This window comes from Ovis aries, chromosome 3, assembly GCF_016772045.2.
Source record: "Ovis aries strain OAR_USU_Benz2616 breed Rambouillet chromosome 3, ARS-UI_Ramb_v3.0, whole genome shotgun sequence".
NCBI lineage: Eukaryota > Metazoa > Chordata > Mammalia > Artiodactyla > Bovidae > Ovis > Ovis aries.
In genome coordinates, this window is record NC_056056.1 from 168974091 (window position 1) to 168992737 (window position 18647).

General features: G+C 38.2%; 1 protein-coding gene across 5 annotated transcripts in view; it reads right to left on the reverse strand.

Annotated features, from left to right (window-relative positions):
- ANKS1B (ankyrin repeat and sterile alpha motif domain containing 1B) overlaps positions 1 to 18647 on the reverse strand; it is a 1156475-nt gene that overhangs the window by 516480 nt on the left and 621348 nt on the right. For 4 of the 5 annotated variants that reach the window (XM_042247116.2, XM_042247115.2, XM_042247114.2 and 1 more), the window contains exons 13-14: positions 4229 to 4818; positions 2205 to 2277 (exon numbers count right to left, since the gene is read on the reverse strand). In XM_042247116.2, coding sequence (XP_042103050.1) covers positions 2205 to 2277; positions 4229 to 4818 — 663 coding nt within the window. The remainder of the gene's footprint in view (positions 1 to 2204; positions 2278 to 4228; positions 4819 to 18647) is intronic. The other variant, XM_060413093.1, reaches the window with a different exon arrangement.

The window sequence follows — 18647 nt, forward strand, 5'->3', positions numbered from 1 at the left end:
GGGCAAGAGTTTGGAAAATTCAGTGTTGATTCTTGATCCATAATGTATCTCCATTGTTTATGGTTTTATTCTTCCCCAAAGGACATGAGTTTGAGTAAACTCCAGGAGTTGGTGACGGACAGGGAGGCCTGGAATGCTGCAGTCCATGGGATTGCAAAGAGTCGGACATGACTGAGTGGCTGAACTGAACTGAATCACTTTCTGAGGTTTTTAGCAACAAAAATCATAAATGCTCATAAAACTATGCAGCTCTGATGAAGCCAGGCATAGTGCTTGGCTCAGTGACCTTCCAAAACAAAATTCCAGGCACTGATAACATATATTTGGTAAAGTAGTATTTCCCGTGTTCACTCTAAATTTACCTCCTGTTGATTTCATTGCACATCTTTTCCTCATTGTCAAGTGAAAAGAGAATATTCAGATTTCAAAATAATTTAGAGCATTTAAATCAATACATTCTTGATTTTTTCTCTTCTCTTTGCCAGGGTACATTGGAATTTATGGTCTCTTTTAGTAGTTCCTCTTCCCTGGTACCAATTGACTGTCAGCTTTGTTATGACCTGCATTCTAATTGACACATCACAATTTCAAGGAATACAGCAAATTGAACATGAAAGCTGTGAGACTAGCTGACATGATAAAGTTCTTAAAAAAAGGGCTGGTGTGTGTTTTCCTTCATATGCCCATAGTGTCTAACACAACATCTCCCTCATGATAGAGCAATGGAGAGCTAAAACTTAATACATGTCTACATATGTCAGACTCTACTCACATGCCATTGAACGTGTTTCTACAATGATCCTATATTAATATCTTCATTTTATGAGGAAACTGAGTGAGTTGCCTAAGATCAAGCAGCTAGTAAACAGCAGGACTGATATATGAATTCATGTCTGTCTGACTTTTTATTTCACCATGTTATTTCCTGACCAGACTCAGTACCCCAACACATTAGACATGGAATATCATCTTCACAGGGTTGTTTATCACTTTAGTTCTAGCTAGTCTCGACAGGGAAAAACCTTCTGCCCAGTAAAGCTGTAATTCACAAATGGCCTGATGGTCAATTGGAATGCCACACGTTATGGTCAATTACTTAGTGCATAATTAGTGTGTAATTAAGAAGTGAAAATTAAGGCACATACAGAACCAGTCTTTGTTAATAGTAATGATGCTTTGGGGATTGAGTCTTTCATTTTCATTATCACTGTAGAAAAACATGAGTAAAGGATAGGATGGCAATCTGAGAGGGGGAAAGAGGAGAATTAAGTGAAAATAAACTAGATTTGTTGACTACTAAAATGTCCTTCAAAGGCAATTTTGCCTGAGTGGCTTTTCTAACATTTACTCTTATTTTCATTATAATCATGTTTGTAACATTTTCACAATTCTATGGTACTATCTGAAGAATTTTATAATATTACTGTTCAATGTCACCTGTCTTCCAACAGAGATGCATTAAGTCTCTGCTTGAATATTCTCAGTAACGGAGAATTTACTAGGATAAGAAAACACATTCTACCTTCACATCAGTCAAAACAAACAAACAAACAAACAAACATTCCCTGCAGTTTTCTTGAAATTATTCTTTAATCATGTCTGAAAGAACTATCTGGCAACATGCATTTCTAGGCTGGCTCTTTGGATACTGGAAAAGTCCTCAATGTTTATCAGCATTTGTGTGTGAAAGAGATAGCTACACGTGTCATCATATCATGTTTGTGTCACTAATCAAAGTCACATGATTTTGGTACATTTTTAGTAGTTTTTTTTTTTTTTTTTTTAGTTTTTAAAGACTAAAACAAATATGTTTCAGTGAAAATTATTTAGTCTTTTTAAAAAATGATCACTTACTCCATTACTCTTGCCTGGAGAATCCCCATGGACAGAGGAGCCCAGTGGGCTATAGTCTATAGGGTCACAAAGAGTTGGACACAACTGAAGCAACTAGCATGCATGTATGCCCATACTTAACTCTACATTAATGTTAACTGGCACAGTAAAATAGCACATGGGGAAGAAAATCTCAGTTTGCTAAATCTATATAGTTGATGTTGTTTAGAGATCATGGTTGTTTGACATGAATGGAGGGAAATAGCTATTATTATTATGGTAAAAGATGAATTATCTATAGACTCCTATCATTTTATAACTAGTCCCTGAGTACATTTATTCATTACAACATAAAGGAGAGATTTCCTTACTTGTGTTCTCACCATTAATTTCTTGAAGTTCACTGTTAATTCCAACATCTATGGAATTCATTATTTTGTCAATCTGTGTGAAAAAAAAACATACAAAATGAATTATTACATTTGCTTTGTGTTGCACTTTTGTTTTCTAAAATTTTTATTTATTTTTATTTTTTATACGAATTTTAAAGGCAATTTCCCTTTACAGTGATTACAAAATATTGGCTGTATTCCCTGTGTTGCAGAACACATCCTTGACCCTATCTTTTAGCCAATAGTTTGTACCTCTTAGTTCCTCACCTCTGTATTGTCCCTCTGGCCTCCACTGGTAACACTAGCTTGTTCTCTGTACCTGTGAGTCGGCTTCATTTTTGCTATATTCAGTAGTTTGTTGTATTTTTTAGATTCCATATATAAGTGATATCATATAGCATTTATCTCTCTCTTTTTGACTCATTTCACTGAGCATACAGCACTGCATTTTAAAATGACTTTCCACTGCCAGAAGCATATGTTCTTGATACTATTGCCACTGCAAAACTCCAATCAAGAGACCAACAGAGAAAGATTCAAAGGGAGACAGACATCTTTTGCATTGCTTTTAGAAATACAGATTTTATTTCCTTGTCTTAAACTTTCAAAATCAGCTTGCCTTTTCTTTGTATTTCCTAAAATGAACTTTGTTCAGACCTACATGGGTCAGTAAGTTAGACGTTGTGAATTCTTTAAACTCAGAAGGGAAGGAGCTGAGGATAAGTTCATGTGACAAGGTCTACCCTCTCAGCCATTCTTCCTCTTGGGTCTGAGAGCATGCATCTCATCTGACCAGTGAAGTGTGGCCACTGGAACCAAGTTCTGACCAGCCACAAGCTTATTTGTAGCATATAATCACAAGAATCTAGGAATGGCAACAACTTGATTCTAAGAGATAAGTTATATTATTCGCAGAGTTAATAAATATAAGAAATGGATAGATCTGAGTAAACTATCAGACTATTACTATGGAATTCATAGGAAGATATGACTGCCTCAGCTTTAGCTATTTATGCTTTAAACAGGTCATCATCCTAGCAGCCTTAGTGAGACAGCAGGTTTCAGAAATGACAATGAGCATTACTTAAATGTCCCATTTTGTTCACCCTGAAACAGATGCAGAGAGATTAAGTGATTTTCTCAAACAGCTCAATTCAGAATGTCAATACCAGACCATTTCTATTTCTCAGAATACTCTAGTGACCTATTGTGCTTCAAAACCTAATTCTACTGGCACAATCTTTTGAGAGACAAAATGTGACATTTTAGAATGAAATGCTGAGGAAGAGTATGGTCCATTCTTTGCAGAAATTCAAGAAAAAGCAAGAGACTTCATTCCTTTGAGATACAGCCCTCTCCCTGGAGAAAGGATGATATATTATTAACCTTAAAAGGGCACTTACTTCCTGAGTAATTCCAAGAAATTGAAGACTTTGTCTTTAAGTAGAGCTTAAATTGGTCATACTGGACTGCACACATTTTTCTTTAATGTCCAATAGTTGTAAAGCGAAATATTAAGTAACTTGTGTTTTTTGTATGGTACTTGGAGAAGGGCCAGGACCTTTCTGTTTAGTATGATTATAAGAAGCTCTTCTGAAATTATAAGATACTTTAAAGAAGGAAGATGAGCTAACAGAGTTTAGCAATTAACAAAATGATATAAGGCAAACAAAAATATAAAGATTTTTCTCCATTTGTCAGCTGCAATGCTTAGTAGGGCACAATGTGAACATTTTCCTTGTACCTCATAGCTAGTTATTACTTCTGTTTGATATCAATTTCTATGGAAAAAACAGATATCCCCTCATGTGTGGAACAGTGTTTGTTTCTATGCTCGCTGTGAAATTATCATGTATTACCTCTAGAACTTTTCCTTTCCACTTGGATCTATTTGTGTTAATTTTTTTTTCTTCTGAAAGACTTAAAAAGCTGAAAATCCCTTCCTCAAAACTCACTTGATGCTAAAGCTTTTTGTAAAGAATAACAAGAAGAACAAATCTTACTTCTTCCCATTCAGAAGTGAAAGATGGTGTTCTTTCAGAATTCCCTTTAGAGCTGTGATCAGCAGGTGAAGATTCACTCCAGTTAACTCTTGACGTTTTCTCATTTGAAGGGTAGGCAATGAGATCAGAATCCGATTTAGAGACACTTTTGGATAAATGCATGTCGATCAGGGCTTTTGGTAATGACCTTATTCTCCCCAGGGTACACGCTCTCTCCACAAATCCCCCAGTGTTCACAATCCACTGGTCCCCATTCCGGGATCCACTTCTAGCTGTTCTTGTGCCAACAATGGTATGGTTTTCGAGTTGGCTGCTTTTTTTGTGAAAAATTGTTCTACTGACCACCTTGGGTTTAATTTTCTTTACCACAGGTTCTGATTTATTTTCTATTGGCGTTTGCTTGAAAGGCAAAGGACTATTTGCCAGACTGACTTCATCTTTTCCTTCTTCACGTTCATCTCTTTTCCCATAGAGATGAAATGGATTTTCAGGGGACTCACAGGCTGGAGAGGATCCATGGAGGAGACCTGCAAATTGCCCAGGATCATATTCTTTTGGGGGATCAACGTCCTCCTGCTGAGAGAGATCATCTGCAAAAGAGAAAAACAAAAGGTCTGGATGTTCATTTGGAAAGGACTCTGAAAGCCCCAATACAATAGCAGCACCCTTTTGAACCTGTGCAATGTCCAAACAGTTGATTTATTGTTACACAGTGATATCTTCAATTTATGAAATACCCATGACCCTACAGTGCCATGTAAAATAAATGTGTGCATGCGTGTGTGCGTGTGTGTGTGTGTGTGTGTGTGTGTGTGTGTATACCAGATCTTCCTGATATACCTTAGGGTGTATTTCCAAGTTATGAATTGGTTATTAATTGGGTAGTTGCCCACCCTTCTCCTTTGTCCCCAGGGAATATATTTTATATTGGATAACAAAATTAGGTTTTCTTAAAATGGGACACCCATGTTCAAACTTCTGCAGTAAATGAATCATTGTACAGTTAGGACATCAGGCAGGTAAATCAAGATCATATATAATGACATCCTTTTGCCCTTTTCCCAGCAAATAAAATAAAAAACAAAACCTTGAAAAGTAGTATAATTCGGAATAATTTAAAGGTAATAATCCTAAAGTGTTACTTCAAATATAAAATTAAGATTAATTCTACAGAAATTATATGATTTAGACAAAAGGGATTTATCCATAGTTAACAGACAAACAATGCAATATCACTAAAAAGTGAGACACTTTTACAACAAACTGATGTTGCACTACTAACACAAAGCTGTCCTTTTCTTTCTTCTATGAAACAGAATTAGTTATTTTTTAATTTCTTCAGATCTTTGAAAATGTAATCCAGAAAAGAAACCAAAGAAGAATTAAATTTTTATTACTTTAATTTTTTCTAAGATGAAATATAAATGTTCTCTGAGATTTAAAATATGTGTGTGTGCTCAGTCATATCCAACTCTTTGTGGCCTCATGGACTGTAGCCTGCAAGGCTCCCCTGTCCATGGAATTTTCCAGGCAAGAATATTGGAGTGGGTTGCCATTTTTTCCTCCAGGGGATCTTTCCAACCCAGGGATCGAACCCTTGTCTCCTTTGTTTCCTACATTGGCAGGTGGATTCTTTACCACTGCACCCCTTGGGAAGCCCTGAGATTTAAAATACACTATGCTTTTTTTAATGACCTAATTTGTCTTTTAAAGACATAGTGTGTAAAAACTTGGCCAAAGAAATTAGCGAAGGGAGTCAGTCTACTTTTTTGACTGGTCACTTTAATTAATATTCAGCTAAATATTTGCCATGATCAAAAGTTAAATTACCTGATAAGCCTAATCTTCTGAAAAAGTAAAATATAGCCAATGTGGTAGATAAAATATAACAAATTCAAAGTTGACTTGCTGATTCACAACTTAAAGAAGTTAGTTATTATTATAAGCCAAAAACACCAAAGTTTTTATAAGTTGACAAGTAACATTTACTAGGCATGTGCTACTAGGCATGTGAAGCTAAGTCACTTCAGTCATGTCCGACTCTGTGCGACCCCATAGACGGCAGCCCACCAGGCTCCCCTGTCCCTGGGATTCTCCAGGCAAGAACACTGGAGTGGGTTGCCATTTCCTTCTCCATGAAAATATTCCATAAATTAATTTCAGTAACTCTTAAACATTCCACAAAATTTCCTAAGAACCTGTGAGAGTATAATACCTGGCAATCCTCTCTAAAACAGAAATTCACCTATCTGCTACATTACTGCTGATGACCTGAGATGTACATGATCTCTAAAAAATAACAGTACTGAATAAAACTGAAAGGATCATCCAAGTTCCTACATAATACCAAAGTATTTATCCAGGATTACTGAATAAATCATAGCAATTTGGTATCCTTTTCAGAAAAAAAAATCTCAGGACTTACAAGCATGTGGCATTTCACACTGTACCAACCGAGTAACAGTAAATGAAGGTATAACCACTACAAATTCGTCACCAACTTTTGTGTCCTGAAATATGATGTCTGCCCCTGGCAGCTACCATTCCAATTCCACAGGGTATTTTCCAGCCAGACAAGCTGTACAATGATCATTCTTTTCAAAACATTCCAGACCATTCTCATTTTCTTGAATCATAATATCTTCCTTTGTACAATGACCATTGTTTTCAAAACAATTAGAGGTAATATTTATATCCCTTTATGTGATCATCATAACAATTCTATGAAATGATTAATAACAACCATGCTTTTCTAATCAAAAGAGATTTGGTCGGAATATGTAAACAAATTGTCAACCTCAATAAATCTCAATAGATATTTGCCCAAGGAATGCTACAGACAAATCAGCTTTCTTAATTGAAGTTTGGCCCCAGCTCCATATGCTTTTGTCTCTCTTGGAGCTAATAGAAGCAGGTACGATCCTGGCTTTATATATTCTCCAGACCTCACCCAGGTTCCTATTTAGCTGTCCCAAATAAACATGCTCGCCTTCCCAGACCTAACACAGTGCTGAGTAGAAGAAAAAAGGGTCAGGATGAGAGATCCATGAGACAATGATCTGAGAGAGAAACTATCTGTACCACCCCGTACTCTCACAAGTACTTTATCTTCTCATAAAAACTTTCTAGTGTACTGGACATGAATTTTTCCCTCCTCTTGCAACAGAGATTTTTCCTGGAGGAGAAGAGTGCATGGAATGTAAGGCAAAGCAGCCTTGAACTGTCTAAGGCTAGAGTATATGCCCTATTACATCCATTTTTTAGAAGTCAAAATTAATACATAGACAACTTACTTTGTTAAATGTGCCCAGCTAATAAGTAGTTAAGCTGAGATTCAAACTAAGGCCTATTGGATACTCATATCCATTGGCCTGGAAAATTTATTATTAAGATAAATGAACAGTCTAGGGTTCAAGGACAATCAAATAGGCTCTTTGTGGGAAGTGATATGTCTCTCCTGTTGATGACTATTTCTGGAATTTGGAAAAAATGGATGAAAAGGATTTTTTTCCTGATTCATGGAGGTAAGCTAATACTAACAGAAAGTAAAATATGGTATTCTGTTCCAATTTATTGTCTCCTTTTTCTTGCTGGGATACTTGGCTCTCCTATAATGCTTTGTACCATAAGTAGGTTGGTATGAGATGACAATAATGGGTAAATAATGCAGAAGGAAGGAAAATTCAGAAATAAAGAAGTTTAGAATTTTATTTTGCAAGTTGCTGAAGAAGGCTAAAGGGTTCAAGTATGAGAGGGAAAATTGAAATAGGGAACAGAGTGCTTCAAGGCTGTATATTGTCACCTGCTTATTTAACTTATATGCAGAGCACATCATGAGAAACGTTGAGCTGGATGAAGCACAAGCTGGAATCAAAATTGCCAGGAGAAATATCAATAACCTCAAATATGTAGATGACACCACACTTATGGCAGAAAGTGAAGAACTAAAGAGCCTCTTGATGAAAGTGAAAGAGGAGAGTGAAATTGGCTTAAAACTCAACATTCAGAAAGCTAAGATCATGGCATCTGGTCATCACTTCATGGCAACTAGATGGGGAAACAGTGACAGACTTTAATTTTGGGGACTCCAAAATCACTGCAAATGGTGACTGCAGCCATGAAATTAAAAGACATTTGCCCCTTGGCAGAAAAGTTATGACCAACCTAGACAGCATATTAAAAAGCAGAGACATTACTTTACCAACAAAGGTCCTTCTAGTTAAAGCTACATTTTTTCCAGTAGTCATGTATCAACGTGAGAGTTGCACTATAAACAAAGCTGAGCACTGAAGAATTGATTCTTTTAAACTGTTGGAGAAGGCTCTTGAGAGTCCCTTGGACTGCAAGGAGATCCAACCAGTCCATCCTGGGGGAAATCAGTCCTGAATATTCATTGGAAGGACTGATGCTGAAGCTGAAACTTCAATATTTTGGCCACTGGATGCTAAGAACTGACTCATTTGAAAAGACCCTGATGCTGGGAAAGATTGAAGGCAGAAGAAGAAGGGGATGACAGAGGATGAGATGGCTGGATGGCATCACTGACTCAATGGACATGAGTTTGAGTAAACTCTGGGAGTTGGTGATGGACAGGGAGTCCTGGCATGCTGCAGTCCATGGGGTCACAAAGAGTCAGACACAACTGAGTGATTGAACTTAACTGAACTGAAGGGGAAAAAAAAAACCCTGTAAATCACAGTCAAGAGGTTTCTGATCATGTTCACTATAGTGAGATATTTAGGAGCATAACATTATTTAAACTTTTCTTTGAATATTAATATTAGGTTACCATCCCTTCTGTGATTTGATCAAAATAACTATAATCACATCTGCAAAGTGCTTTATAATATCCAAGTCCTCTAGTCACAAGCAGTCCCTTCTCTCAGTAAAAGAGAATTTGATTATTAGCTCATAACCCTAGGCTTTTGAAGAATAGTTCTTGCCATTAAGATAGTTGATAACATTCTTGCCAAGAGTTCTGAAAAGGCAAATATTACCTATTTCAGTGGCCAAACCCTAAGAATTTCTCAAATCAAAGATAGTGAGAAGCTGATATGGAACCTCCTGGGATATCTATTCAGTTGACTGAATGCAGTTACAACCTCCGTGTGCACAGGCTCCTTTAGCCTTTAGCCACACCCCATCCTGTATCCATTCCTCCCATAGGATTTTAGAGGTTATGTGTGGCCAAGTACTTTGCTCTGGTCAGCGGCACAACTGCACTCACCTCACACACTAGCAAAGTAATACTCAAAATCCTCCAAGCCAGGCCTCAACAGTATGTAAACTGTGAACTTCCAGATGTTCAAGGTGGATTTAGAAAAGGCAGAGGAACCAGAGATCAAATTGTCAACATCTGCTGGATCATAGGAAAAGCAACAGAGTTCCAGAAAAACATCTACTTGTGCTTTATTGATTATGCCAAAGCCTTTGACTGTGTGGATCACAAAAAACTGTGGAAAATTCTTAGAGATGCGAATACCAAACCACCTTACCTGCCTTCTGAGCAATCTGTATTCAGGTCAAGAAGCAACAGTTAGAACTGGACATGGAGCAACAGACTGGTTCCAAATCAGGAAAGGAGTACGTCAAGGCTGTATATTGTCACCCTGCTTGTTTAACTTATATGCAGAGTACATCATGAGAAACGCTGGGCTGGAGGAAGCACAAGCTGGCTTCAAGATTGCCAGGAGAAATATCAATAACCTCAGATATGCAGATGACACCATCCTAATGGCAGAAAGCAAAGAAGAACTAAAGAGCCTCTTGATGAAAGTGAAAGAGGAGAGTGAAAAAGTTGGCTTAAAACTCAATATTCAGAAAGCTAAGATCATGGCATCTGATCTCATCACCTCATGGCAAATAGATGGGGTAACAGTGGAAAAAGTGACAGACTATTTTGGGGGGCTCCAAAATCACTGCAGATGGTGACTGTAGCCACGAAATTAAAAGATGCTTACTCCTTGGGAGAAAAGTTATGAACAACCTACACAGCATATTCAAAAGCAGAGACATTACTTTACCAACAAAGGTCCTTCTAGTCAAGGCTATGGTTTTTTCTGTGGTCATGTATGGATGTGAGAGTTGGAGTATAAAGAAAGCTGGGTGCTGAAGAATTGATACTTTTAAACTGTGGTGTTGGAGAAGACTCTTGAGAGTCCCTTGGACTGCAAAGAGATCCAACCAGTCCATCCTGGGGGAAATCAGTCCTGAATATTCACTGGAAGGACTGATGCTGAAGCTGAAATTCCAATACTTTGCCCAGCTGATGTGAAGAGCTGACTCATTTGAAAAGACCCTGATGCTGGGAAAGATTGAGGGCAGGAGGAGAAGGGGATGACAGAGGATGAGATGTTTGGATGGCATCACCGACTCAATGGACATGAGTTTGAGTAAACTCCAGGAGTTGGTGTTGGACAGGCAGGCCTGGCGTGCTGCAGTCCATGGGGTCACAAAAAGTTGGACATGACTGAGTGACGGAACTGAAGTGAGCTGAACAACGGAAAGCATGATATAAGAGAGATTTGAAAAGTATTTGTGCACTGGGGCTTCTTCTCTTGCTGCTCTTGGAATCTTGCCTCTATGTGATCATGCTCTGGCTAGTCTGCTGAATGATAAAATAATACCTTACCCAGATGTTTGAAATTACAGGTTCCTCCTCCCCACCCCCCAAGTATAATAAGCCTACCAGATCAGAAGACAATTGCCACTGAAAAGACAGATGGCTATAGAGATAGATACCAAGAGGAGGGAGTATGTCATAATATTGGTGTATGGGGTGGTGGTGGAAGGGGCATAGAAAGCACCAGTATTAGGAGGCAAAATGAGTAGGGACAAGGTGGACAAGAGCCTTTTTGTGGTTTCTATTGGAAGTAATGGACAAAACAAGGCAAACAGGTTTAGTATTAGTTAGTTCAAATCTTTTCAAGAGGCTCTGGGAGATAAAGACTGTCCCTAGTTATCTTGTACATGGTTTTGTTGTGACTGGGGGACGTGGGTAATGGCCCAGAATGAGAACCTGATAAAGAAAGTGGTTAAAGTATGGTTTTGGATTGGTTGGTTTGCATATGAATGGTATGCCTTCTGGTGACTTGTTTGCTATCTTTAAGAACAGGCAAATTTGACCTTGATATATGGAATGAAGCAGGGAAAAGGCTAATAGAGTTTTGCCAAGAGAATGCACTGGTCATAGCAAACACCCTCTTCTAACACAAGAGAAGACTCTACACATGGACATACCCAGATGGTCAAGACCTAAATCAGATTGATTATATTCTTTGCAGCCAAAGATGGAGAAGCTCTATACAGTCAGCAAAAACAAAACTGGGAGCTGACTGTGGCTCAGATCATGAACTCCTTATTGCCAAATTCAGCCTTAAATTGAAGAAAGTAAGGAAAACCACTAGACCATTCAGGTATGACCTAAATCAAATCCCTTATGATTATGGAAGTGAGAAATAGATTTAAGGGACTAGATCTGACAGATAGAGTGCCTGATGAACTATGGAATGAGGTTCATGACATCCCATAGGAGATAGGGATCAAGACCATTCCCATGGAAAAGATATGCAAAAAGCAAAATGGCTGTCTGGGGAGGCCTTACAAATAGCTGTGAAAAGAAGAGAAGCGAAAAGCAAAGGAGAAAAGGAAAGATATAAGCATCTGAATGCAGAGTTCCAAAGAATAGCAAGAAGAGATAAGAAAGCCTTCCTCAGTGATCAATGCAAAGAAATAGAGGAAAACAACAGAATGGGAAAGACTAGAGATCTCTTCAAGAAAATTAGAGATACCAAGCGAACATTTCATGCAAAATGGGCTTGATAAAGGACAGAAATGGTATGAACTTAACAGAAGCAGAAGATATTAAGAAGAGGTGGCAAGAATACACAGAACTGTACAAAAAGATCTTCACAACCAAGATAATCACGATGGTGTGATCACTCACCTAGAGCCAGACATCCAGGAATGTGAAGTCAAGTGGGCTTTAGAAAGCATCACTACGAACAAAGCTAGTGGAGGTGATGGAATCCCAGTTGAGCTATTTCAAATCCTGAAAGATGATGCTGTGAAAGTGCTGCACTCAATATGCCAGCACATTTGGAAAACTCAGCAGTGGCCACAGGACTGGAAAAGGTCAGCTTTCATTCCAATTCCAAAGAAAGGCAACGCCAAAGAATGCTCAAACTACTGCACAATTGTACTCATCTCGCACGCTAGTAAGGTAATGCTCAAAATTCTCCAAGCCAGGCTTCAGCAATTTGTGAATCTTGAACTTCCAGATGTTCAAGCTGGTTTTAGAAAAGGCAGAGGAACCACAGATCAAATTGCCAACATCTGCTGGATCATGGAAAAAACAAGAGAGTTCCAGAAAAACATCTACTTCTGCTTTATTAACTATGCCAAAGCCTTTGACTGTGTGGATCACAATAAACTGTGGAAAATTCTGAAAGAGATGGGAATACCTGACCACCTGACCTGCCTCTTGAAAAACCTATATGCAGGCCAGGAAGCAACAGTTAGAACTGGACATGGAACAACAGACTGGTTCCATATAGGAAAAGGAGTACGTCAAGGCTGTATATTGTCACCTTACTTATTTAACTTCTATGCAGAGTACATCATGAGAAATGCTGGGCTGGAGGAAGCACAAGCTGGAATCAAGTTTTCCAGGAGAAATATAAATAACCTCAGATATGCGGATGGCACCACCCTTATGGCAGAAAGTGAAGAGGAACTAAAAAGCCTCTTGATGAAAGTGAAAGAGGAGAGTGGAAAAGTTGGCTTAAAGCTCAACATTCAGAAAAGTAAGATCATGGCATCTGGTCCCATCACTTCATGGGAAATAGATGGGGAAACAGTGCAAACAGTGTCAGACTTTATTTTGGGGGCTCCAAAATCACTGCAGATGGTGATTGCAGCCAGGAAATTAAAAGACGCTTACTCCTTGGAAGGAAAGTTATGACCAACCTAGATAGCATATTGAAAGTACAGACATTGCTTTGCCAACAAACGTTCGTCTAGTCAAGCCTATGGTTTTTCCTGTAGTCATGTATGGATGTGAGAGTTGGACTGTGAAGAAAGCTGAGCGCCGAGGAATTGAAGCTTTTGAACTGTGGTGTTGGAGAAGACTCTTGAGAGTCCCTTGGACTGCAAGGAGATCCAACCAGTCCATCCTAAAGGAGATTGGTCCTGGGTGTTCATTGGAATGAATGATGCTGAAGCTGAAACTCCAATACTTTGGCCACCTGATGTGAAGAGTTGACTCATTGGAAAAGACTCTGATGCTGGGAGGGATTGGGGGCAGGAGGAGAAGGGGACAACAGAGGATGAGATGGCTGGATGGCATCCCCGACTTGATGGATGTGAGTTTGAGTGAAGTCTGGGAGTTGGTGATAAACAGGGAGGCCTGGTGTGCTGCAGTTCATGGGGTTGCAAACAGTCAGACAAAACTGAGTGACTGAACTGAACTTAAGAATTATCTAGCTCTGGGAAGAACAGTGCCTCCAGGATCAGCAAGGTCCCAAGATGTTAAGGCATCAAACAAAAACAAAGACAAAAACAAAAACAAAAACCCTCCAAAATAAAAAGGCATGGTTAATACACCAGCCACACTGTTACTTCCGTTGAAAGCAAGTCAACTTCCAAACATGTGAGTGAGTCTGACCACGATCAATCAACTCCAGGCCAATCTGCCAGCAGCTGCATTAGGCAAACTCATCTGAGTTTGGCCCAGATCAGAAGAAAACATGTTAACAGAATCATGAACTAAATAAATGGCTGTTGATTTAAGCCACAATGTTTGGGTTGGCTTACCACATGACAATAGATAGTTTTAGTCTATATCCATTTTAAATAAGAATTAATATATTCTTCAAAATAAGTTTTGGCAATGTTTGTATTTTCACGTCTGGAAATGATGATAGTAAGAGTATATAACATAACTAATAGTGTTGTGAAGATGAATGAAAAATAAAAGTAAGGAAGTTAGAATATTGCCTATGGCATGGAATATATTAAATATATGTTTTTATTATTACAACAATAATTTTTAATCTAGAGAGTTTCATTTTTACAAAAGTAGTAGTAATTTATTATATTAGACACTCAGTAATGATTATTATTTTGACATGCTTATATATTTTAAAAATATACTTTGAAAAGAATTTTCATATTTTCTTGCTATTACTTTAGATGAAACTGAGGCAAAGCATATTTGTAACATGTCTCATTTAATTTCACACTTCTCTTTTGACAAGTGGATATTTCATGCCAAGGTACAGAACTAAATATGTGTGAATTCCAATCTGATAGTTATTCAAAGAATCATTAGCATTTCAAAGAAATGTCAGAGTAAGTACCCAATAGTAAGGAGTTCAACATTCTTTTTTACCAATCTTTGTTGCTGATATATATCACTTATATAAATACCTGAATAACCATAAATTTCATGTTAAGATGAAAACAAATTATGTAAAACAAGTAATTTCTTCTTTTATTATAGATTATAACTGTTGTTTATTGGGTTACTGCATTCCTCTTTGAAAAATCAAAAATGTTCCAGAGATTCTAGTGCTGATGTTGATATTAGTAGAAATTCTGAATTCATTTCACAATATATATAAAATGCCTCTGTCCACCATATGCTTACATTCCAGTGAAGGAGGCAACTGTAGGCAAATCAAAAAAAGTATAATTTCTGATGATGGTAAGTTCTATGAAAAAAATGAAGCAAAGTGATGAGATAGGAATTATTCCTGCAGACAGAGAGAAAAAGACATGAAAATCCAAGTCCAGTGGCCTGAGAACCAGGAGAACTGATTGTGTAGCACTAATCCAAAGGTTGGGAGGCTTGAGAATGAGGAAAAGATGATGTTCAAGTTTGAGTACAAAGATAGGAGAAAAGACTATTGGGCAGGAAGAATTCTTCCATTCAGAGTGGACATTAGTCTTTTGGTTCTATTCAAGCCTTCAACTGATGGGGTGAGGCCCATTCTTTAGTGAGGGCAATCGGCTTTATTCAGTCTACCAATTTAAAGTTTAACCTCATCTCAAAACACCCTCATAGAACTACCTAGAATAATGTTTGGCCAAATATCTGGGCATCCCATGGACCATTCAAGATGACACATAAAATTAACCATCACACGTGAGTAGAATGATTGGAGATGAAGTCTAAGATGAAGAGAGAGGTACCGCTGACATGATTTGGTTTACTTTTTTTTTTTTGGTTTACATTTTTAAAAGATCACCTGGTATTTCTGATGGCAAGGACATGACAATAATGTAGTATTTTAAATAATTAATCTCCCCAAGTCCCTTCATAAAAACAATGCATATGATAGTGAAAGAATAAAGTGATAGGAAAAAAAAAAAAAGAAAACAAAGAAAGAAAAACTGACAACCAACCAAACAAAAAACAATGACAGGTGATATCTTCAATCAAGTGGGTATCAAGGAACCCCCATGGCCCTGGAAAATGGGTGAACATAGCACAAATCATGAGATAGCAACAGGATGCAGAACTGGTAGAGGTGAAGAGAAAAGAGAATTGATGGAGCCTACAAGCCAAAGGACCCAGAAATTGCCATCAGATTCTGATTTCCAAAAGAAGAAGGCCTAGTACTAAGCAGGATGCTGAGCAATAGAATCTGAGAATAATCTGCAGAACTTGAAAAAATCCTGCAAAAGGACAATTAGAAGTAGCGTATACCCTTGAGAATCTCAGAAATACGCAATAAATACATGCTTTTAGTAAACTAGGACTTCCCTGGTGGCTTAGATGGTAAAGCATTTGCCTAAAATGTGGGAGACCCGGAATCAATCCCTGGGTTGGGAAGATCTCCTAGAGAAGGAAATGGCAACCCACTCCAGTACTCTTGCCTGGAAAATCCCATAGACAGAGGAGCCTGGTAGGCTACAGTCCATGGGGTTGCAAGGAGTCGGACAAGACTGAGAGACTTCACTTTCACTTCAGTAAACTAAGACTCCTCTGAAGAAAAAATTTCAGAAGCAGAATTCAAATTGAACAGGGTAAAAACATCAGCAATCTCAAGAAGAAAGATATTTCATGTAATGAGAAGGAGGGAATGGTATGGAAGACTGAGATCCAGAGGAAGGACATTTTGAATGTAATAATAGCAAAATATAGTGTTCAAATATGAGAACACTACTTTGTAAGGCAAAGAGTATGTAACTCTGGAAAAAAATTAGATAACAGCAGGAAAAGGACATCCTTTTCATTACAGGGAACTATAATGCAAAAGTAGGAAGTCAAGAGATACCTGGAGTAACAGGCAAGTTTGGCCTTGGAGTACACAATAAAGCAGGGCAAAGGCTAAAAAAGTTTTCCAAGAGAATGCACTGGTCACAGCAAACACCCTCTTCCAACAACACAAGAGATGACTCTACACATTACATCATCAGATGGTCAATATCAAAATCAGATTGATTGTATTCTTTGCAGCCAAAGTTGGAGAACCTCTATACAGTCAGGAAAAACAAGACCAGGAGCTGACTGTGACTCAGATCATGAACTCCTTATTGTAAAATTCAGGTTTAACTTGAAGAAAGTACGGAAAACCACTAAACCATTCAGGTATGAACTAAATCAAATCCCTTTCGATTATACAGTGGAAGCAACAAGTAGCTTCAAGGGATTAGATCTGGTAGACTGAGTGCTGAAGAACTATGGACAGAGGTTCATGACCTTGTACAGGAGGCAGTGATCAAAACCATGCCCAAGAAGAAGAAATGCAAAAAGGCAAAATGGTTTTCTGAGGAGGCCTTACAAATAGCTGAGAAAAGAAGAGAAGAGATAGGCAAAGGAAAAAAGAAAATATATATCCATCTGAATGCAGAGTTCCAAAGAATAAAAGGAGAGATAAGAAAGTCTTTCTCAGTGATCAATGCAAAGAAATAGAGGAAAACAATAGAATGGGAAAGATTAGAGATCGCTTCAAGAAAATTAGAGATACCAAGGAAACATATCATGCAAACATGGGCTCAATAAAGGACAGAAAAGGTATGGACCTAACAGAAGCAGAAGATATTAAGAAGTGGCAAAAATACACAGAAGAGCTATATAGAAAAGATCTTAATGACTCAGATAACCATGATGGTGTGATCACTCACCTAGAGCCAGACATCCTGGAGTGCAAAGCCAAGTAGGCCTTAGGAAGCATCACTATGAACAAAGCTAGTGGAAGTGATGAAATTCCAGCTGAGCTATTTAAAATCTTGAAAGATGATGCTGTGAAAGTGCTGCACTCTATATGCCAGGAAACTTGGAAAACTCAGCACTGATCACAGGACAGGAAAAGGTCAGTTTTCATTCCAATTCCAAAGAAAGTCAATGCCAAAGAGTGTTCACACACTACCAAAGATAGTTCACACTACCACACAATTGCACTCATCTCACACACTAGTGAAGTAATGCTCAAAATTCTCCACGCTGGGCTTCAACAGTACGTGAACTGAGAACTTCCAGATGTTCAAGCTTGATTTAGAAAAGGCAGAGGAAGCAGGGATCAAATTACCAACACCTGTTGGATCACAGAGAAAGCAAGAGAATTCCAGAAAAATATCTACTTCTGCTTCATTGACTACACCAAAGCCTTTGACTGTGTGGATCACAACAAACTGTGGAAAATTCTTCAAGAGATTAGAATACCAGGCCACCTTACCTGTCCCCTGAGAAATCTGTATGCAGGTGATTAAGTAACAGTTAGAACCAGACATAGAACAACTGGTTCCAAATTGGGGAAGGAATACATCAAGGCTGTATATTGTCACCTTGCTTATTTAACTTATATGCAGAGTATATCACGCAAAATGCCGGACTGGATGAAGCACAAGCTGGAATCAAGATTGCTGGGAGAAATATCAATAACCTCAGATATGCAGATGATACCAACCTTAGGGCTAAAAGCAAAGAGGAACTGAAGAGCCTCTCGATGAAATTGAAAGAGGAGAGTGAAAAAGCTGGCTTAAGATTCAACATTCAAAAAATGAAGATCATGGCATCTGGTTTTATCACTTCGTGGTAAATAGATGGGAAACAATGGCAACAGCAACAGATTTTATTTTCTTTGGCTCCAAAATCACTGCAGCCATGAAATTAAAAGACACTTGCTCCTTGGAGGAAAAGCTATGACAAACCTAGATAGTGTATTAAAAAGCAGAGACATTACTGACAAAAGTTCGTATAGTCACAGCTATTGTTTTTCCAGTAATCATGTATGCGTGTGAGAGTTGGAGCATAAAGAAAGCTGAGCACCAAAGATTTGATGCTTTTGAACTGCGGTGTTGGAGAAGACTCTTGAGAGTCCCTTGGACTGCAAGGAGATCCAACCAGTCTATCCTAAAGGAAATCAGTCCTGAATATTTACTGGAAGGACTGATGCTGAAGCTCCATTCCTTT